The sequence below is a fragment of the Neomonachus schauinslandi genome, chromosome 3 (assembly GCF_002201575.2).
Source record: "Neomonachus schauinslandi chromosome 3, ASM220157v2, whole genome shotgun sequence".
NCBI classification, from domain to species: Eukaryota; Metazoa; Chordata; class Mammalia; order Carnivora; family Phocidae; genus Neomonachus; species Neomonachus schauinslandi.
The window spans coordinates 71,455,080-71,471,752 of record NC_058405.1 but is presented as its reverse complement, the minus strand read 5'-3'; the positions used below and the strand labels follow the sequence as shown (position 1 = coordinate 71,471,752).

General features: G+C 39.0%; 1 protein-coding gene across 1 annotated transcript in view; it reads right to left on the bottom strand.

The window, feature by feature from the left end:
• Window positions 1–6,503: 6,503 nt before the first annotated feature.
• UBL3 (ubiquitin like 3) overlaps window positions 6,504–16,673 on the bottom strand; it is a 66,365-nt gene continuing 56,195 nt past the window's right edge. Inside the window, exons 3-5 of the mRNA XM_021678343.1 lie at window positions 13,572–13,658; window positions 9,732–9,809; window positions 6,504–9,432 (exon numbers count right to left, since the gene is read on the bottom strand). Coding sequence (XP_021534018.1) covers window positions 9,380–9,432; window positions 9,732–9,809; window positions 13,572–13,658 — 218 coding nt within the window. The 3' untranslated portion in view covers window positions 6,504–9,379. The remainder of the gene's footprint in view (window positions 9,433–9,731; window positions 9,810–13,571; window positions 13,659–16,673) is intronic.

Below are 16,673 nucleotides of genomic sequence, written 5' to 3'. Positions count from 1 at the left end.
GAGGCTCGGCTCCTTACATTCCATGGCTTTCCTTTCCTCTCACTTTTCTCTAGTTTTGCTTAACTCAATTTTAGAATATGATGTTCTCAAAATAAGATTTCAAGGCAATAATAGCACTCAGGGCCATTTGTTTCCTATTTTTAGATATGCTTTCCTAGGCAGCTGTGCTCATGGGTCCCGGCCCCTGAGTGTGATGTGTGACCTGAGTACACAGCCCTGAGCGCAGACTGAGGACCTCTGAGCAGCTCTCTCCACCTCCAGAGGGCAGAGGTCTTTCCCTGCAGTGAGGTTGAGGACTACAAGGAAAAGAGGAGCAGATACTCTTGCCTGATGGCACGAGATTCACAGCTGGGGTGGAAGAACAGCCCCTCAGGGGCAAGGGGGACAGGGAGACAGGAGTAAAAAGACTCCAAAATCTCTCGAGAGGCTGCACAAGTAGCCTGGACCCTTCAATAATATCAATGTCCTGAAAGACAAAAACCACAGGGGAATCCCCTGGGAGAAAGAAGACTAAAGTGATGTGACCAATGAGATATGTGATACTTGAGTGGATCCTAGATTGGGGCGGGGGACAGCTTAAAGGGTGTTACTGGGACAATTGTGGAAATTTCAATATTGGCTGTATTATAAGTAATATACTTTAAATCAGTTAAATTTCCTGAATATGAAAGGAATTTCCTGAATACTTCTTAGAAAATAGGTGCTACAGGATTTCGGGGTAAAGAGACACGAGATCTGCACTTCCAAAGGACTCAGGACTCACCCCCAAATCTTTGTTTCGTTGTATTCCATGTACCTATTTCTCTCTATGGTTATATAGAGAGAAAGCACATGTGGCAAAACGGTAACAAATGATGGTTATGTTGACGAAGGATATATGGGTTTTCACTGACCGTTTTTGCAACTTTTCTGTAGGTTTGGAATTTTTCAAATATAAAATTGGGGAAATTTTTAAAATTTGCATTCTTCATATAGTCAAGCATTTGACATTTTCTTACTAATTTCTTTATTCTTTATTTTTATCTATTTATGTATTTTTTGAGAGAGAGAGGGGCAGAAGGAGAGGGAGAGAGAGAGAATCTCAAGCAGACTCCAAGCACAGCATGGAGCCTGATGAGGGGCTCAACCCCAGAACCCCAAGATCATAACCTGAGCCAAAATCAAGAGTTGGACGCTTAACCGACTGGGCCACCCAGGTGCCCCTCTTAGTAATTTCTTGTATTGGTTTATGTGTCGAAATGTTTGAAATTGCCTACATGTCCATAATTAGGTGACTGGGTGAGGTGCAGGAAGCTCAGAGGTGGCCTCCACATCCCTAGTGCCCTGTGTGTGTGTTTCCTGGCGCGAGGTCCCTGTGTGTTAAATATTTCTTAGTTTTTATGGAGGTGTAACTTACATCTCGAAATTACATACAGTCAAGTACGTAAACCTTAAGTGAATAGTGTGATTAATTTTTACCTGTGTATGCGTGCCCTTGTAACCATTTCAAGATACAGAACGTTTTCAGCACCGCTGAAGACCCCCTCATTCTCTCTCCTAGTTAATAGCACCCCTTCCCAGCAAAGGGTGACATTATTCGGGCTCTGTCACCATAGACTAGCTTTGCCTGTTTGTGAACTTTATTTAAATGAGCTCATACAGTATGTATTCCTACATGTCTGGCTTCTTCCTTTAATAATGTTGCATGCAGCATAACAGTGGTTTGTTGTTTTATGCTGCTTAGTGATATTCCCTTGTAGGAATATTCCATAATTTGAAAATCCATTCTACTGTTGATGGACACTTGGGTTGCTTCTTGTTTATGAATAAAGTGGCTATAAAGATTCTTGTACATGTATTTTATGGACAAACACATTCTTTTCTGTTGGGTATTTACCCAGGAGTAGAATTTCTAGGTCACAAGATGGTTGTATTTTTAGCTTTGGTAGCTACTACAAAATAGTTTTGTACAACAGTTGTTCTAAATTACATTCTCACCAAGAATATATGAGCATTGCTTCAAAACCTTGCCAACACTTGATACTGTCATTCCTTTTAATTTTAGCCATTCTGGTGAGGGTGTAGTGCTATTCCATTGTAATTTTAACATTATACATTAAATGCATACATGAAAATGATATGCCTATAAAATGGAGTATTATTACATAGCTACCAACAAATGTGTTTTCAAAGAAGATTTAATACTCTGGGGATATACTTATGTTAAAGAAGAAAAATAATATATAAACTTGGTACATAGTCTGTTGTTTTTATTTTAATAAAGTGTACATACTAAGGAGGACTAGAAGAAGTTCACCAAGATACTCTAGTAGTTGGCTCTGGATGATTGGATTGGTTTCTTTTTCCTCATACTTTTCTGTAGTCATGAGATATTCTACAATGAGCAAATATTAATTTTAGAAACAAAAGAGAACAACAAAGAATATTTTCAAGAATAGTCTCTGCTTCAGAAAGTGAACCTCGATGTTCAAAAAATAAACTACACTTCTCTGGGCCTGCTCTGTCACCTGTCACATGAGCCCACATCAGGACCCTAGAATGGTGCTTGTCACCAAGCGAGCACTCAGTCAATGGCCACTTTCGAAAACACAGTACTTCTAGGACTGCAGGGGAGGTAGTACCCTCAAGGGAAGGTTCGAAAATGAAAGAGAACTTCCAGGTTGTGACAATACGGCAGATTTCTGCTGGATCCTGACAGGGTTTCTGGAATGAGGAGAGGAAATGGGGCACACGGGGATTGGGGATCGCGGTGAGGACACCGAGAGGGCTGTCTGGGCCTCCTTGTGGGGGTGAGCATGTGCGAGGGTCAGCAGGAGGGAGGGGGTCTGGGGCCCCCCTCCACTCCTGACAACAGGACAGGAGCGGCCGAGCCTGTGTTCCCTAGAATCGGGAAACGTGAGTGGTCTGGGTTCTGGGGGCTTGAGACCACGGGAGCTGGCACCTGATTTCCTGCCTCCACCAGCTCACTGGGCTTCCAATCCCACTCGAACTGTACTTACTCCCAGCCCTCTACTGCGCTCCCTTGTATTCTTGCTATTTAAGTGGTCCTGTTTTGGGTCACCGGCAGAAATTCAGGCGACTCCTCCAAGCCACAAGAGTGCAGCCTTGATTTGGCTGACGTGAGAGGCCCAGGCATCGATATTAAAAATATATATATATAAAAAATTCCCTCGGTGATTCTAAGGTGCAGCCAGGGTTGACAACCAGTGGTGTATCCCTGCCTTGTTCTTTTTTTTTCGAACACAGCAAACACGTACTTTTTATTTTCTGTCAACTCCAGCTCATTCCAGGCCTTTCTGACACGAGGTGCAGGGGTGTTGGGACACTAACTATCCCCATCTTTGATTTATATGTCCAAACTCTCATTTTCTGCTTGTGCCTTTTTAAAAATTACGATTGGGGAGCTGGCCTGGGGCCATGATGGTGTCTTCAGAGGTCCCGGTTTTCCTTCACCATCAGGATAATTTGCGACTATCTAGTCAGAGATTTATTTCTGAGAGATGTGAACACAGAATCATCAAATTTCTTTCTCATCTTTTTGCAAGCTAATTTCATAAAGTTGGAGTGTGGGTTGTAGCATTCCCTTCTATGTATCATTAGGGATGTCTTTGAGTGGAAGTGGGGCAAAACCCCAATAAATGTATGAGATGGCCTCTCAAGTCTAGAGCGTGGGCTCCACACTGGGCAAACCCCGCAGCTCTGCCATGTCCCCAAGGGCCCGGTGTTTTTCTCTCTTTCTGCTCTGCAACCTCAGGGTGCCGGCTTTGCCCTCCAGGCCACAGTGGCTTTAGTCAGGACATCCAGACAGAATGATGTCCAGAGGCAAAAGTCTCTTGTAAGGTCACCTTGAGCGTGAGAACTTTCCCCAGAAACTCCATCAGCAGAGTTCCCTTTAAGTTTCATTTGCCGGGATTGGTCCCATGCCCGCTCCCGAACCCATCACACCAAAGGGAATGGGGCTTTTTAAGCCCTGGTGATGGGAACAAAAGGCACCCCTGGCCGGGCCCCCCCGGGGGGGGGGGGGGGGGGGGGGCGCAAATAGCGTAACAACATCCGAGCCCAGCCAGCAAGAGGGGAGTGTGCTGGAGAAGCACTGCACTGTCTGCCTTCCCTACTTTGGTCATCACAGAAATCTACGAGGGCACGGCTATGTGATGGCATTACCGGCAAGGCAAGAGCCAACAGAGTGTCTTAGCGAGTAAGAACCCCAGGGAGGTCCTGCTCCATGGGCACAGTAGCCAGCTGGCCTCAGTGGTTCGAGGTAGAATCAGAAATCGGTTGCCCGAATCTGAAGTATTGGCCCTTATTTTTGTCTCTGCTCCCCATCATCAGACACTCCTCACCCCCTTCACCGCTCACGTCTGTGAAGTTCCACGTATGTGTCTTCTTGACATAGTGCTGCTTCCCACCCTTACTAGACCTACCTCTTTTGGACAATGTCTATGTGTACTTTTACCTCTGGGTCAACAAATCCCATCGCAAGTTTTGACAGAGTTATGTCCTTGTGTTAATATGTCCAGTCCTGTGCTTACTGTCCAAGCTCTGGAACCTGGCATCCCTAGCTGAAGCCATGTCTCATCGGTGAATTACTGGGTCCTCTACATTTCCTCTAATGTAAGGCTTATTTTTAAGATCTCCCCACTTCTTGTCGTTTTAGAAGTCTCTGAACATAGAATTGTCCATGTCTTTTCTGACATTTTTGTAAGCTATTTTTGTAAAGTTTAGAGTACATGTTGATGCCTAGCACTTAATTTTTGACAAAGACTTTTAACAGTTTTGCCAGTTTGTCATAGAAGTTTTGGGGCAAAACAGTGCTCTAAATATTTTAAAATAATCCTTATGAGCCTACAAAATAGGTATGATTCTTATTCTATATATGAAAAAATTGAAGCCCACAGATTAAATAACTTGTTCAAAGTCATCAGCTTGAAGCCAGGCCGGACTCCAAAGTCCAGATATTCTCATGGTATTCTGAAATCTGAGGACTGAATATCCATCAAATGGACTGTTAAAATGATCAGAGTTTAAAAGGTGCCTCCGAGAAATGTGAGGGGAAGTGGCAAATTAGTGGCAGTCATTAAGCGATGCCCCCAGAGGACACTGAGATGCGGGGGGGGTGGGGTGGCTGAGACAGCCAGGCTCCAGATTGCTGGGAAAATTATCAGACAACTGAGAACTGTATAACCACCCCCTGCTCCGCACTGTATTGTTACATGGAATGTCTGGACAGTCTAAAAGCAGCACCAGTTGGAACCTTAAGGTTCCAGGACCACTTAGGGTCAGTCACTCCTCCCCTCCAGATTCTGTCCCCTCCTTGTGTTATTTGAATAAAGTTTCTCTTAATACACTGTAGACTTCTCTCACACCAAAATATGACTCAAGAAATGTAAAAAAGAAAAATGAGATAATGAATAATGTTTGAACACGCAATAACTATACTTTACACCCAGGTAGATTCTCACGACTCGAAAACAAATCATTTCAAAGCTACTTTAAGAAACGTGTGTTTACCTCTCACTGGCTGCATCATAGGAGACTGACACTCCCTTTGCTCCGCTGTTGATTGCCTAGGTCTGCGCTGTATTCTTTTTTTTTTTTTTAAAGATTTTATTTCAGATAGAGAGAGAGAGAGCACGAGCGGGGGAGGGGGAGAGGGAGAAGCAGGCTCCTGGCTGAGCAGGGAACCCGACGTGGTGCTCGATCCCAGGACCCCGGGACCATACCCTGAGCCGAAGGCAGACACCCAACTGCCTGAGCCACCCAGGCGCCCCTATTCTGTATTTCTTGAAAGTTGTGATTTTGAAAAAGAGGCTGAACATACAAAATAATATTAAAGGATGAACATTTGACATCATTGTCAAAGACCACCAAATAAGTGCAAGTTTTTCATGTTCTAGTGCTGGTTTAAACTTGACTCTCCAAGGATTACATGTTTCTCACTTAATTTTGCTGGTGAGCTCTTCCGGAAGCCATGCCCTCCCCACCCCCCCAAGTCTGTAAATGAGCTTCATGGGTGTTACAGTCTTGGGAAGAAAGCGCACCAGAAGGCTGGGGGAGAGGGGGCACAGTGGTCACCTGCTGCCACAGCCAAGAAGCCCACTGCCCCCAAGCCAGGGAGACCATGCTTAGACAGCAGCCAGAGGCCTGCAGTTCTCTTCCAGCCATAATTCTAGGTTATGCACTCTTCTCTCAAGCCCTCCTCTCACCCACTTAGTGTTCAGCTAACAAGCGACTGTATTACAAAATGGTAATGGAAAAAACGTGAAGACATGCCCGTGACAATGACTAGTAAGGATGGTGTGAAGGCATGCTAAATTTTGATTGATCATTTCTCTTTGATTTTGTTAAAATGAAAGAATAAAGGCTGGTGCAGTGTGATTTTACTGGAAAATGTAATAAAATAAATTAAAGGGAATAAAAGAGAAAAGCAGTAGAGACAAAGAACAGGGAAATACACCAAAATTACAAATAGAAGTCATTTAAAAGAAGAAAATATCCTACAGCAGATGAAGAAAGTTTTAATTTCTTTTCACATTAAACATTGTTTACCACAATCAGCTAACAGAAATTACTGCAACATTGGTCAAGATGACATAAAACTAAGGATAAATGTTTGTTATGAGAAAACCTCATTTAATGTGACTGGTGATGTTAGATACCCTATTTTTCATGACAGGATTTAAGATACAACCTATCTTGGAACAGAAAGCAAATAATTCAGATCAAGGAGACATGCTGAGATTTTAATAAAGAAGAAAAGCTTTGCCTTGTCCAGAACACTTAACAAAGTCTAGGATAATTTAGGTAAAAGAGGTGAATTAGACACCAAGCGCTGGGCAGGATCACAGGCCCACAATTCAGGCTTTATTTACATTACTGGATCTATGTAGCCTTTACCTCTCGGTAAGTGAGCTGTTATTTTTGGCAGAGGGATCTTTAATAGTAGTAGCCTTGGATATGATTAATCATATTTTAACCTCAGGCAGTCCAAGGAACTATTTTCAAAGGGACAGTTGAGTATTTTCATGGATATACTATTAAGGCATCTCAATTTTTGGTGTTTTCAGTATATAATTTTACTGCTTTTTTTTTCCACTTTGCACAACAATGTTATCAGGAATTAAGTGACACAATTCCTTCTCTACTAATGAACTGGTTTATCCATTTTGCAAACTTTAAATTGAGGTCTTGTAAAAGGGAAATTTATAACATGGGAACACACAGAAAAATATATTGAAAACCAACAGAGAATTATTTTTTAAACAATCATAAAAATTCAATCATAATTAACTGATAGTCTAACTTTGGAAAGACAGAGAGTAATTAGAATTAAAACAGGTATTAAAAATAATTACCAGTAGTTTGTTTTACAAAAGAAGAACAGAGCCATAAATGGCTTAATTGCCCAATTAAGTAACTATCAGATTCCTCTTTAGTCAACACTAGGAATTCACATTTGAGCTAGTCAACAAAGCATATAAATATTTAGCATCTGAATACAACATTTTAGTGATGACAGAGACTGCATAATGCTGTCCAGTGTTGCTCTGGGCACAAATTAACCAGGTTAAATATCAAAGATACACGGTGAATACTCTGAAACCAACAATAGAATATTAAACAAATTTCTTAAAGATTCAGAAACAAAAGTAGAAAACAAATTTTAACATGGATGAGATGGTGCTTAAACAACAATCGACCTAATCAAGACCTTTAAAATTACCACTGAAATGCACTATGATATTTTTTAGTTTACAGAAAGAGTAAGTACAGGTTGCAGAAAGAAAATCTTTAGTGCTATTTACATTCGGTTTAAAACTCTGCTCTATACAAATTTAATTCTGATCAGTATGAACAATATTTTCGTAGATCTACTGCATATAAAGCCTCTTCATCAAAGCATTGACAATGAACAAAATAACCTGATTACCTTTAGACAAAGCTGACCATCTGAAACCATTTACACTGAATGTTTTTAAGGGCCACGGACACTTACTATTTAAGTACAGAACATAATGTCAGCCTGCAACTTCATTTTTATAAAGGCTAAAGTTATTTATATGGAATACTGTTCTATATACTACACGCCAATCTATATTTAAGTTCTATAGTTAGGTATTTTATAAGTTTTTTATTAAATATATTCTACACATATTTGTAATTTCATCCAGGAAGAATTTCTTCCCAGTGAAAAAATATAAAATCTTTTATATTTTTACAGGTTTAGATGAAACTAGCTCATGCTTTAGTGCTGTGCAAATTATTTTAGCATATCAATTTTTAAATTATTGGTACAAAAGAATGGCATCCTTATTCATGTAGTATGCCTTAAAAGTCAACTTTTGATTTTAATACAATTGCAAGCACTAATACCAAATGCAAACTACATAAAGAAACAAAATTAGTTACTATGGAGAATTATTTAAATTTTAAGAATTCATCTGAACTCTAATGAATGAGTGTGACACTGGACACAGTTACAGATGAGCAATAATTATGGAAAAATTCAATTTGCTGATCTTCAAATACATGAAGCTGATGAGTAAATGAGGTTTTCTATTATCTCTGCGCGGCAATGCAAGTCTACGAGTATGGAATTGACCCTCCCACGTTAAGGCTAGGAAGCGCGCCCGCACCCCTGTTGTGCTGTGTGGACAAGCACTCGGTGACCGCGTGACTGAGGAGTGCGTGTGTGAAAGGAAAAGAAATTTGTTTCATCAGCTCTCCGCTGAGTGCTTTAAACAACAGGCACATTTTGTTTTCTCGTTTGTTGCAGTGAAAATAGTCACACTCGGTTTTGTATTCTGTGCCAGGGCAGCCCCCATGGCTGACTCTGATATAATTCACCCAACATTTCAGTTTCTTTTCCATTTTTCCCTCTCCAGTTGGCCCACTAATTAACTTCATTAACTGCTGAGTGTTTTCCAGTGTGGAATATTTGTATTTCTGAGCATTTCTAGGTGCCATAAACCATGCTGTAAATTCTGCTGATGAAGAAAATAATGTCAATCTTTTTTAGTGCAAACTATATTTGGAACACTTGATTTGTTAGTTCTGGTGATGAAAATTTCTGTGGTAGCAGAATGGCTTCCGCTAGGAAAGAGAACTTAACTCTGCCCCCCGAGATTGACAGCATTCAAAAACCAATATATTTTAAAACTCTCAACATAAAGACACTAGAAATAAAAAAATCGTAGTGAAAAATGTTCTTGGTTCTTTTTACTCTGATGCGAGAAGATGAGAGTGTTCACGAGATTATTCAGTTCCATGGATTTACAGGCAGACTCTTCCTAAGGGTTTCTGAAGCAATGTTGGGTCTCTTCTGTCCCAGCAGCATGAAAGACAAAGACCACATCACAGCACACCTAGCAGACAGTGTTTACAGGATTACACAACAATTACTCTCTCCAGTCTTTTCGCGATTCCTCTGACCTGGAGAAAATGCAGAAAAGCCTGGTTTATAAAAATCCTCAAATGGGGGGGGGTGGCATCCAAACATTATAAGAATTTTTTTTTTAATGTTTGCAATTTTTTAAATTAAAAAGCTATAATTATAATTATAGCCTGTTTTAATTATAGCCCTTTTCCAGGATGTCTGGTTATTTGCTTAACAAGCTCTGTTCATAAACAATGAAAACTTCCTTTCCCTCAGAAGGTCGAAAAACACAGAACCATTTTTGAGCACCTGTCTCCGTGGCTTGAGTGAGAAGCCTCTGCAGGCTGTGGCTTACCTTGAGAATTGGGCTCTGGCAATGTCTCTCTGGCCACCAAATGCATCACCGTTGTTTTGCCAAAAGGAAGTTTTAATGCTATGGGAAAAGCAGAAGATAGTCTGTTACATATATACTGACCTACTGAAATCACTAATCAGAATTGAAACCATTTAAAGAATTGATTGCTTTTTGTAGGACCTCCTCCACAGACTGAATTTCTGACCAGTTAGAGCATCTCTTACAAAATGAAATTAGGTTAATATTATCAGAGAAACAAGTCAGGAAATTATTCTGCCCAGCTATGGCCCTTAGTCTGACACCAATAACCATACTGTTGAAGGAAGGGGACAAGAGAAAATAGATAATTAATTAACATTGGAGATAACCTTCAGAGGAGAAAAGGAACTAAAAAAAGTTTTTGAGAATACCTTTTCTAGATTAGGGAAAAGTTTAGATTAAGAGATATTTGTTTCTGAATCTAATTATCAGTCTAATATGCAGTCACCTAATAAAATTACTGCATTGAACAGGCCACTATAATGTAGAAAAAGAACAAACAACAAACTTAATTTTAAATATTTATTCTCAACCCTATATTATTCAATGAAAAAATAATTTTCTTTAAAAGGTTACTTTAAGAGAATCACTATCTTGGCATTATTAATAATTACTGTTTTCTAATCAGGTCTTAATTTAAAAGGCTTTTCTCATTCATAATAAAAAATTTTATTATGAAATATTTCAGACATAGAGTGATATAACACACACCATGTATCCATGAACCACTTAAGCAAATATAGACATTAAGTTTCATGGTGAATCTCTGTTATTCTGTGTATAAAATTAGAAGCAGCCAGTATATCTAACTTATAAAGTTATTTCCATAGTTGAGATTTAACTACTTTCTCTTCACTAACTACAAACTTAAGGCAGGCTTAAGATCATTACTTAGCAAGTATGATCCTCCTGCTACCTGCTTCTTAAATCTTGCTCCATAGGATGATGGTTAACATGTAGTCCTAAATATCTTCAATATCATTCATATTTCATGTAATCAAGGTGAGTTTCCATCTTACTTAAAGTTGGCCAGCCATTATTTGGTCTATTCTCTTAACTTCTCAAGTTCAAATGAAGTATGATGGCCCGTAAATACATGCTCTGATGAAATAAGAGGAGGGCTTTTTCTGGATAATCTCCTAGGGCTGATTTAACATTAAAATGCAAATAAAACTTTATATTATAAAATTTTTCATTAAATGTACTGGGAAAGACTGACTGAACTTAAGGTTGCATATCACTCTCCTATCATCTCCTGGACTCCAGTAAGCCGGATCCGGGTTGAAATCACATCTCCACTACTTGCCAATGTGAGATGAGGCATGAGCGAGTCATTTACCTGCTCCCCCGGCCTCAGTTTCCTCTACCCAAATAGAGACAGTAATTCTATCACCTGCCCTTTACAGCTGTATTGACTAAATGAAACAATCCAAGGAAAGTGCTTGTCCAGGGCGTGGCACAAAGAAAACATGCAGTAAATATTACCCTCATCATCATCACCATCATTTTGAGAAAGCAAGGAAGATAGATCTCAGAAAACAGGTAAGTGAATGGAGCTGTACATTTAGAGAAGTGTGGACAGGCCTGGAAAGCTGCTGAGTGGCTTACCATTTGAAGCTAGGGATTATTATTTTCTTTCTCCATTTGACTTTTAACTGGAAATAGTAGATATGGATGCTAACAGTATCAAAGAAGGGAAAAGAAGAAGGATACAAGAATTTAAAAGGCTTTCTCTTTCCTTCACTGTGGAGGCTTCTGCTTTCTATTATGACTCTGTACAATATCTAGAACAGTTTTCTTTTAAAGATTTTATTTATTCATTTGAGAGAGAGAGAGAAACAGCAAGAGAGAGTAGGAGTTGGGGGGGGAGGGGCAGAGGGAGAAGGGGAGAAGCAGACTTCCTGCTGAGCAGGGACCCCTATGCTGGGCTGGATCCCAGGGTCCTGGGATCGAGTCCCACATCGGGCTCCCTGCTCAGCAGGAAGCCTGCTTCTCCCTCTCCCACTCCCCCTGCTTGTGTTCCTGCTCTCGCTATGTCTCTCTCTGTCAAATAAATAAATAAAAAATCTTTAAAATTAAAAAAAATCACGCAGGATTTCAATTCAGTAGTAGACGGGGAGATGGGGAAAAAGGGAGGGGAAAAAGAAAAGGGGAAGGGGAGGGAGGGAGGAAGAAACAGAAGGAGAGAGAGAGGGAGGGAGGGAGACAGTGAAAGCTCTCCTCCAACTAGCCAGCACACAGAAATCTGCATTTCAAAATAAGTACCTCAGTTGATTCCTGATTGAATGCCAGTCTCCACCACATTTTGGGAAAGAATGAACTGCAATGTATTGAGTGTCAAACTTGTAACTGATCTTCTTTATCCTTAGTAAGACTGTTATCACACCTGTTCTTTAGTAGACTGAAATTCTATGGAACTAAAAAGTTAGACCTCAAAAAAAGGGGATTCAGGGCTACGTTTTAAGAAATTTGGTAACAAAAAAATTAAACCTGAAACTTAACTGGAACCACAAAATCATAAGAGTGGCAAAGAATGCCCAGGTCTCCTGGTTTAACTAAACATCCACAAAATGACTGAACCCCACCCATGGCTGTACCTACCGCTTGTATGTAACCAATAAAAAGGATTTCACTCTTTTTCCTCAGTGGTCTATTCTTTCTTTAGACAGCTTGACATGCTCAAATAAATTCTTTCTTGTATTGAATAGTAATCTGTCTGCTTTTAATTCCCAGCTGTTGGTCCTAAGTCTAATTCAAGGTTATACAGAGCAAGTCTCAAGCCATGCAAAGCTAGCCTGTGCCTTTCTCCATACTAGCCATTCAAGTATTTGAAGATAGTTTACCATGACCCTGTGTACTGTCTCCTTTATTATTCACATTCAAGAACACAGGGAAACTGAAAAGAAAAATTGTGACCAAAAAACCACATAGTTGAATGTTATTCAACCTTTATCAAACACCCAGATATATTGATCAATTTTATTGTTAGGTTTAGAGAAAAAAGACTATATTTAAACAAAAATATTAAAGTAGATCACTTAATTTTAAGCCTATAAATATCTAATTATCAGAATATATTTGAAATGCAGGTACTAAAAACAAAACAAACCCTGCTGATGGTAGAGAATGTACCCCATAAGGGGGCACTATTGAGCTACATTTCTCCAATCACATATAAAGAGCAGTGATACCAAAGAAGTGTTTGTTCTAAGTGCTTTGAATATATAATTTAACCCTCTTAACCTAGGAGGTAGGCACTATTGTTAGCCCACTTTATCACAGAGGAAAATTAAGTAACTTCCCCGAGATTATACAGCAGGAAGCAGCGGAGCCAGGATACAACTAGGATAACTGGGTTCTAAATCTGCTCTTTTAATCCTCACACTACAAGGTCTCTCTAACATAACATTTACCTTCGTCCTTGCACGATGGGCAATTATAACAGAGTCAAACTGAAAACCAATTATCATAAACTTCGCCTACTCTGTGTGTCTGGCTTTAACTTAAAAATATTACATCGAATTTATGTTATCCAGAAGTACAGTAAAATTACATTTACAAAATAATAGGTAGGATTCCTACATCTAATGAGATAGGGTTTATTTCATAAGGGAGTAAACACTTATCACAGTGCTAAAATGAAATTTAACAGAATGCAAAATGTAAAGAAGTGGAGTTACCAAAACAGGCAGAATTCATGAGTTTGAAATAATTTTTGTAAAATCAGCCAACAGCATTGAAACAAATGAATGCCACTGCCATGAGACAGACATTAAATCCCATTACAAAGGTGACTATTACCTCCTAATGTGACATTTCCATGCAGAAATCGTCCTTGATAAATAAGTCGTAGAATATTTGGACTGCTGACCTGCTCTTCTTCCCAGTCTGAAAAGAAGCAGTGAACTTGTTAGGTGTATTTCAAGACAGAATTAAGGTATTACTGCATTGTTTATAGTCCTGAAGTTTAAAGATTAAGATGAATGAGTTGGGAAAAATCTAATCCTAGGTAAAGAAAAATGTCATTTGAAAATTAATTACTATCACCAGCAATTAACAGAGAATATTCTAATGTTCCAATATTTGTACCTGTTAAAATATATATTTGAAGCTAAAGACAATAAGTTTAACAAAGATTTTGATATACTGATACAGAGAATAACAAAAAAATTATACCTCAATAAAACTGGAGAACACAAATTTTAAAAATAACAAAAAAATTAACAATGTTTACTTTTGCATAACACTGATTTATACTTTGTCTTCTGAAGCCAAATGATAAACATTATAGAAGACACAACTTTAAGTTCACTTTACCCAAAATATTCAGAAGAAGAAACTTGAAAATAACATATATTAGAAGGTACTACACAAATGTGATAGGAAAGTACATAAAGAAAATAAAAAAACTGGTGAGTAGGATGGGTAGCAGAATATTTCATTTTGTGTACAACTTATGTTATAGTGAAATATGGAATACTACTCTGTTAAAATAATGATTTAAGGACACTGATAATGTGATAGGGTACAGGGTTAGTGATTTCACTAGCTGGTAGATATAATCATTTAAGCTCTGATTATGACAAAGATTTAAGAATTCCATTATCGGGGCACCTGGGTGGCTCAGTCGTTAAGCGTCTGCCTTCGGCTCAGGTCATGATCTCAGGGTCCTGGGATCGAGCCCCGCATTGGGCTCCCTGATCAGCTGGAAGCCTGCTTCTCCCTCTCCCACTCCCCCCTGCCTGTGTTCCCTCTCTCGCTGTGTCTCTCTGTCAAATAAATAAATAAAATCTTTAAAAAAAAAAAATTCCATTATCATCTTTCTCAAGAATTCTTGTATGATATGTTTATTTCCTAAAGAAGCTCCTATTATCAGGAGCTAACTGTCAATACAAGGATGAGTTTAAAATATCCTAAAGAGAAGTGACAGAAAAGAGGTAAGTAGAGCACTTTTCCTTTTGAGTGTTCAAAATGATGAATATGAATTTGATAAAAGCGTGCCTCCCAATGACTCAGCACAAGAGAAATGGGACAAGAGAAATGAAATGGAGTCCTTTCTTCTCTAGCCCCCTGGTGCTTTTTCTGCGGGTCCTTTCTCCCCCACTTGCACGCCTCTGTTGCCTTCTGACACTAGTGCTCCCAGGTCCCTCTTCTTCTAGAAAAAAGATCAACTAAACCTCTAACACTTTAGTATGGATTACTATGAATTCATTGCTCCCAAAATTACTGTTATTTAAATTTTTATTGTTATGTTAATCACCATACATTACATCATTAGTTTTTGATGTAGTGTTCCATGATTTATTGTTTGTGCATAACACCCAGTGCTCCATGCAGAACGTGCCCTCTTTAAGACCCATCACCAGGCTAATCCATCCCACCACCCCCCTCCCCTCTAGAACCCTCAGTTTGTGATTGCTGCGACATCTGTCACCCCATTGATCGCCAGGGTTGATTCGGCTGATCTGGCTGGCTAGGCGGGTGTCCCCTTCCTCCCTCACCGCTCCATGTGCGTCCCTCCCGAAGCTGTGCGCTCTGTCGAAGAGGACGACCTTCCCCGATAGAGGAGGACCGTTCTTCGGTCAAGGGTATACGAGTAGTGCGCTCCCCTGCTAGAACCTCCAAACAAGCTCTCAAGGTCCAAAATTACTGTTTAATAGACTATTTCTGGTCAAGATGGAAGTGTCCATACATATAAAGACAAATGACAGTGTCTAATTCACTGGAAAAAAAAATATTCTAAAAATCTTTAAGTATTGTTTTGAGATGCAAAAACTTGAAGCTACATACTTCATTATTTTATACAGAGTATTGTGATTTCCATGTACTTCACTGGGTTTAATATGCTATCTACCTTTCCAAACTCTCAAGATGATCTGAAATTTAGAGAGACCTACAGAAGAACAATGCTTTAAGGAGAAATTTCAGCAACTAGTAACATATATTTAGTGGATATTTTTTTGGACCTCTGAGCTGGTAAGAGCTATTCCATCTATTAACTATATATTCCATTAAACTGCCTAAGAGTAGACCAAGAAAAACTCTTTCCAAAAATATACTGCACCAAGTGTTTTCTTCTACCGATTTAATATTTACTATACTTTCATTATTAGCACCAACAAATATTTACATTTGCTGACCTATTATGAGATAAAATGTAGACTAGATTGTTAATTTAAATATTTTAGATAAAATAAAAAATTTATTTTTATTCCCTGCATTGTCTAAAATTGCTGGGTAGAAGTGGCAAAGAAAGGCTGGGCTCAAAAATTTATGTGTGAAAATAAGTAACGTGGGATAGATACAATCAATTTCCAATGCTGGTAGAGGGCTGGTTCCTTCATTTGGGACACCAGTTATGGCCAACACCTGCACTCGAGTCCTGCCTTTGGTTACTATTTATCAGGATTTTTAAGGAATTAAAAGTAATTTTCATATCTAAATCAAACAATTATGAAGGTAAAAGTTTTTCCTTTTTTACAAGTTATAATGCTGCCCCCCCAAAAATAAATTTTTGAGAGGAACTGCCCTTTTTTGTGTTGTGTAATCTTTTCTACAATACCATACATGTCAAAACTGATCTTTACCCTCTCCTCCCCAAATCACAAAAGTAATTTTCTAGATCGTATTTAGTACAACATCACTATTAGACAGGTATTTAAAAAATGCTTTTCCTACTGATGGGTACTGTCATGCCTGGCTATGAGGATAATCCCATATTCTAAGAGCCCCAAGTTTAGTCTATTTTAGCTTTTTCTGAAGGAATTTTCTGAAATTCCTTCTTACCTCCAACCTTTCGCTTTAGTCCCTCCCTGATTTAGGAACTAACATTGACTAGTCCTTTAATTATCAATGGAAGAAAGATCCAGTCATTTGAAAGTATTTGTCCAAATCAGTGTTTCT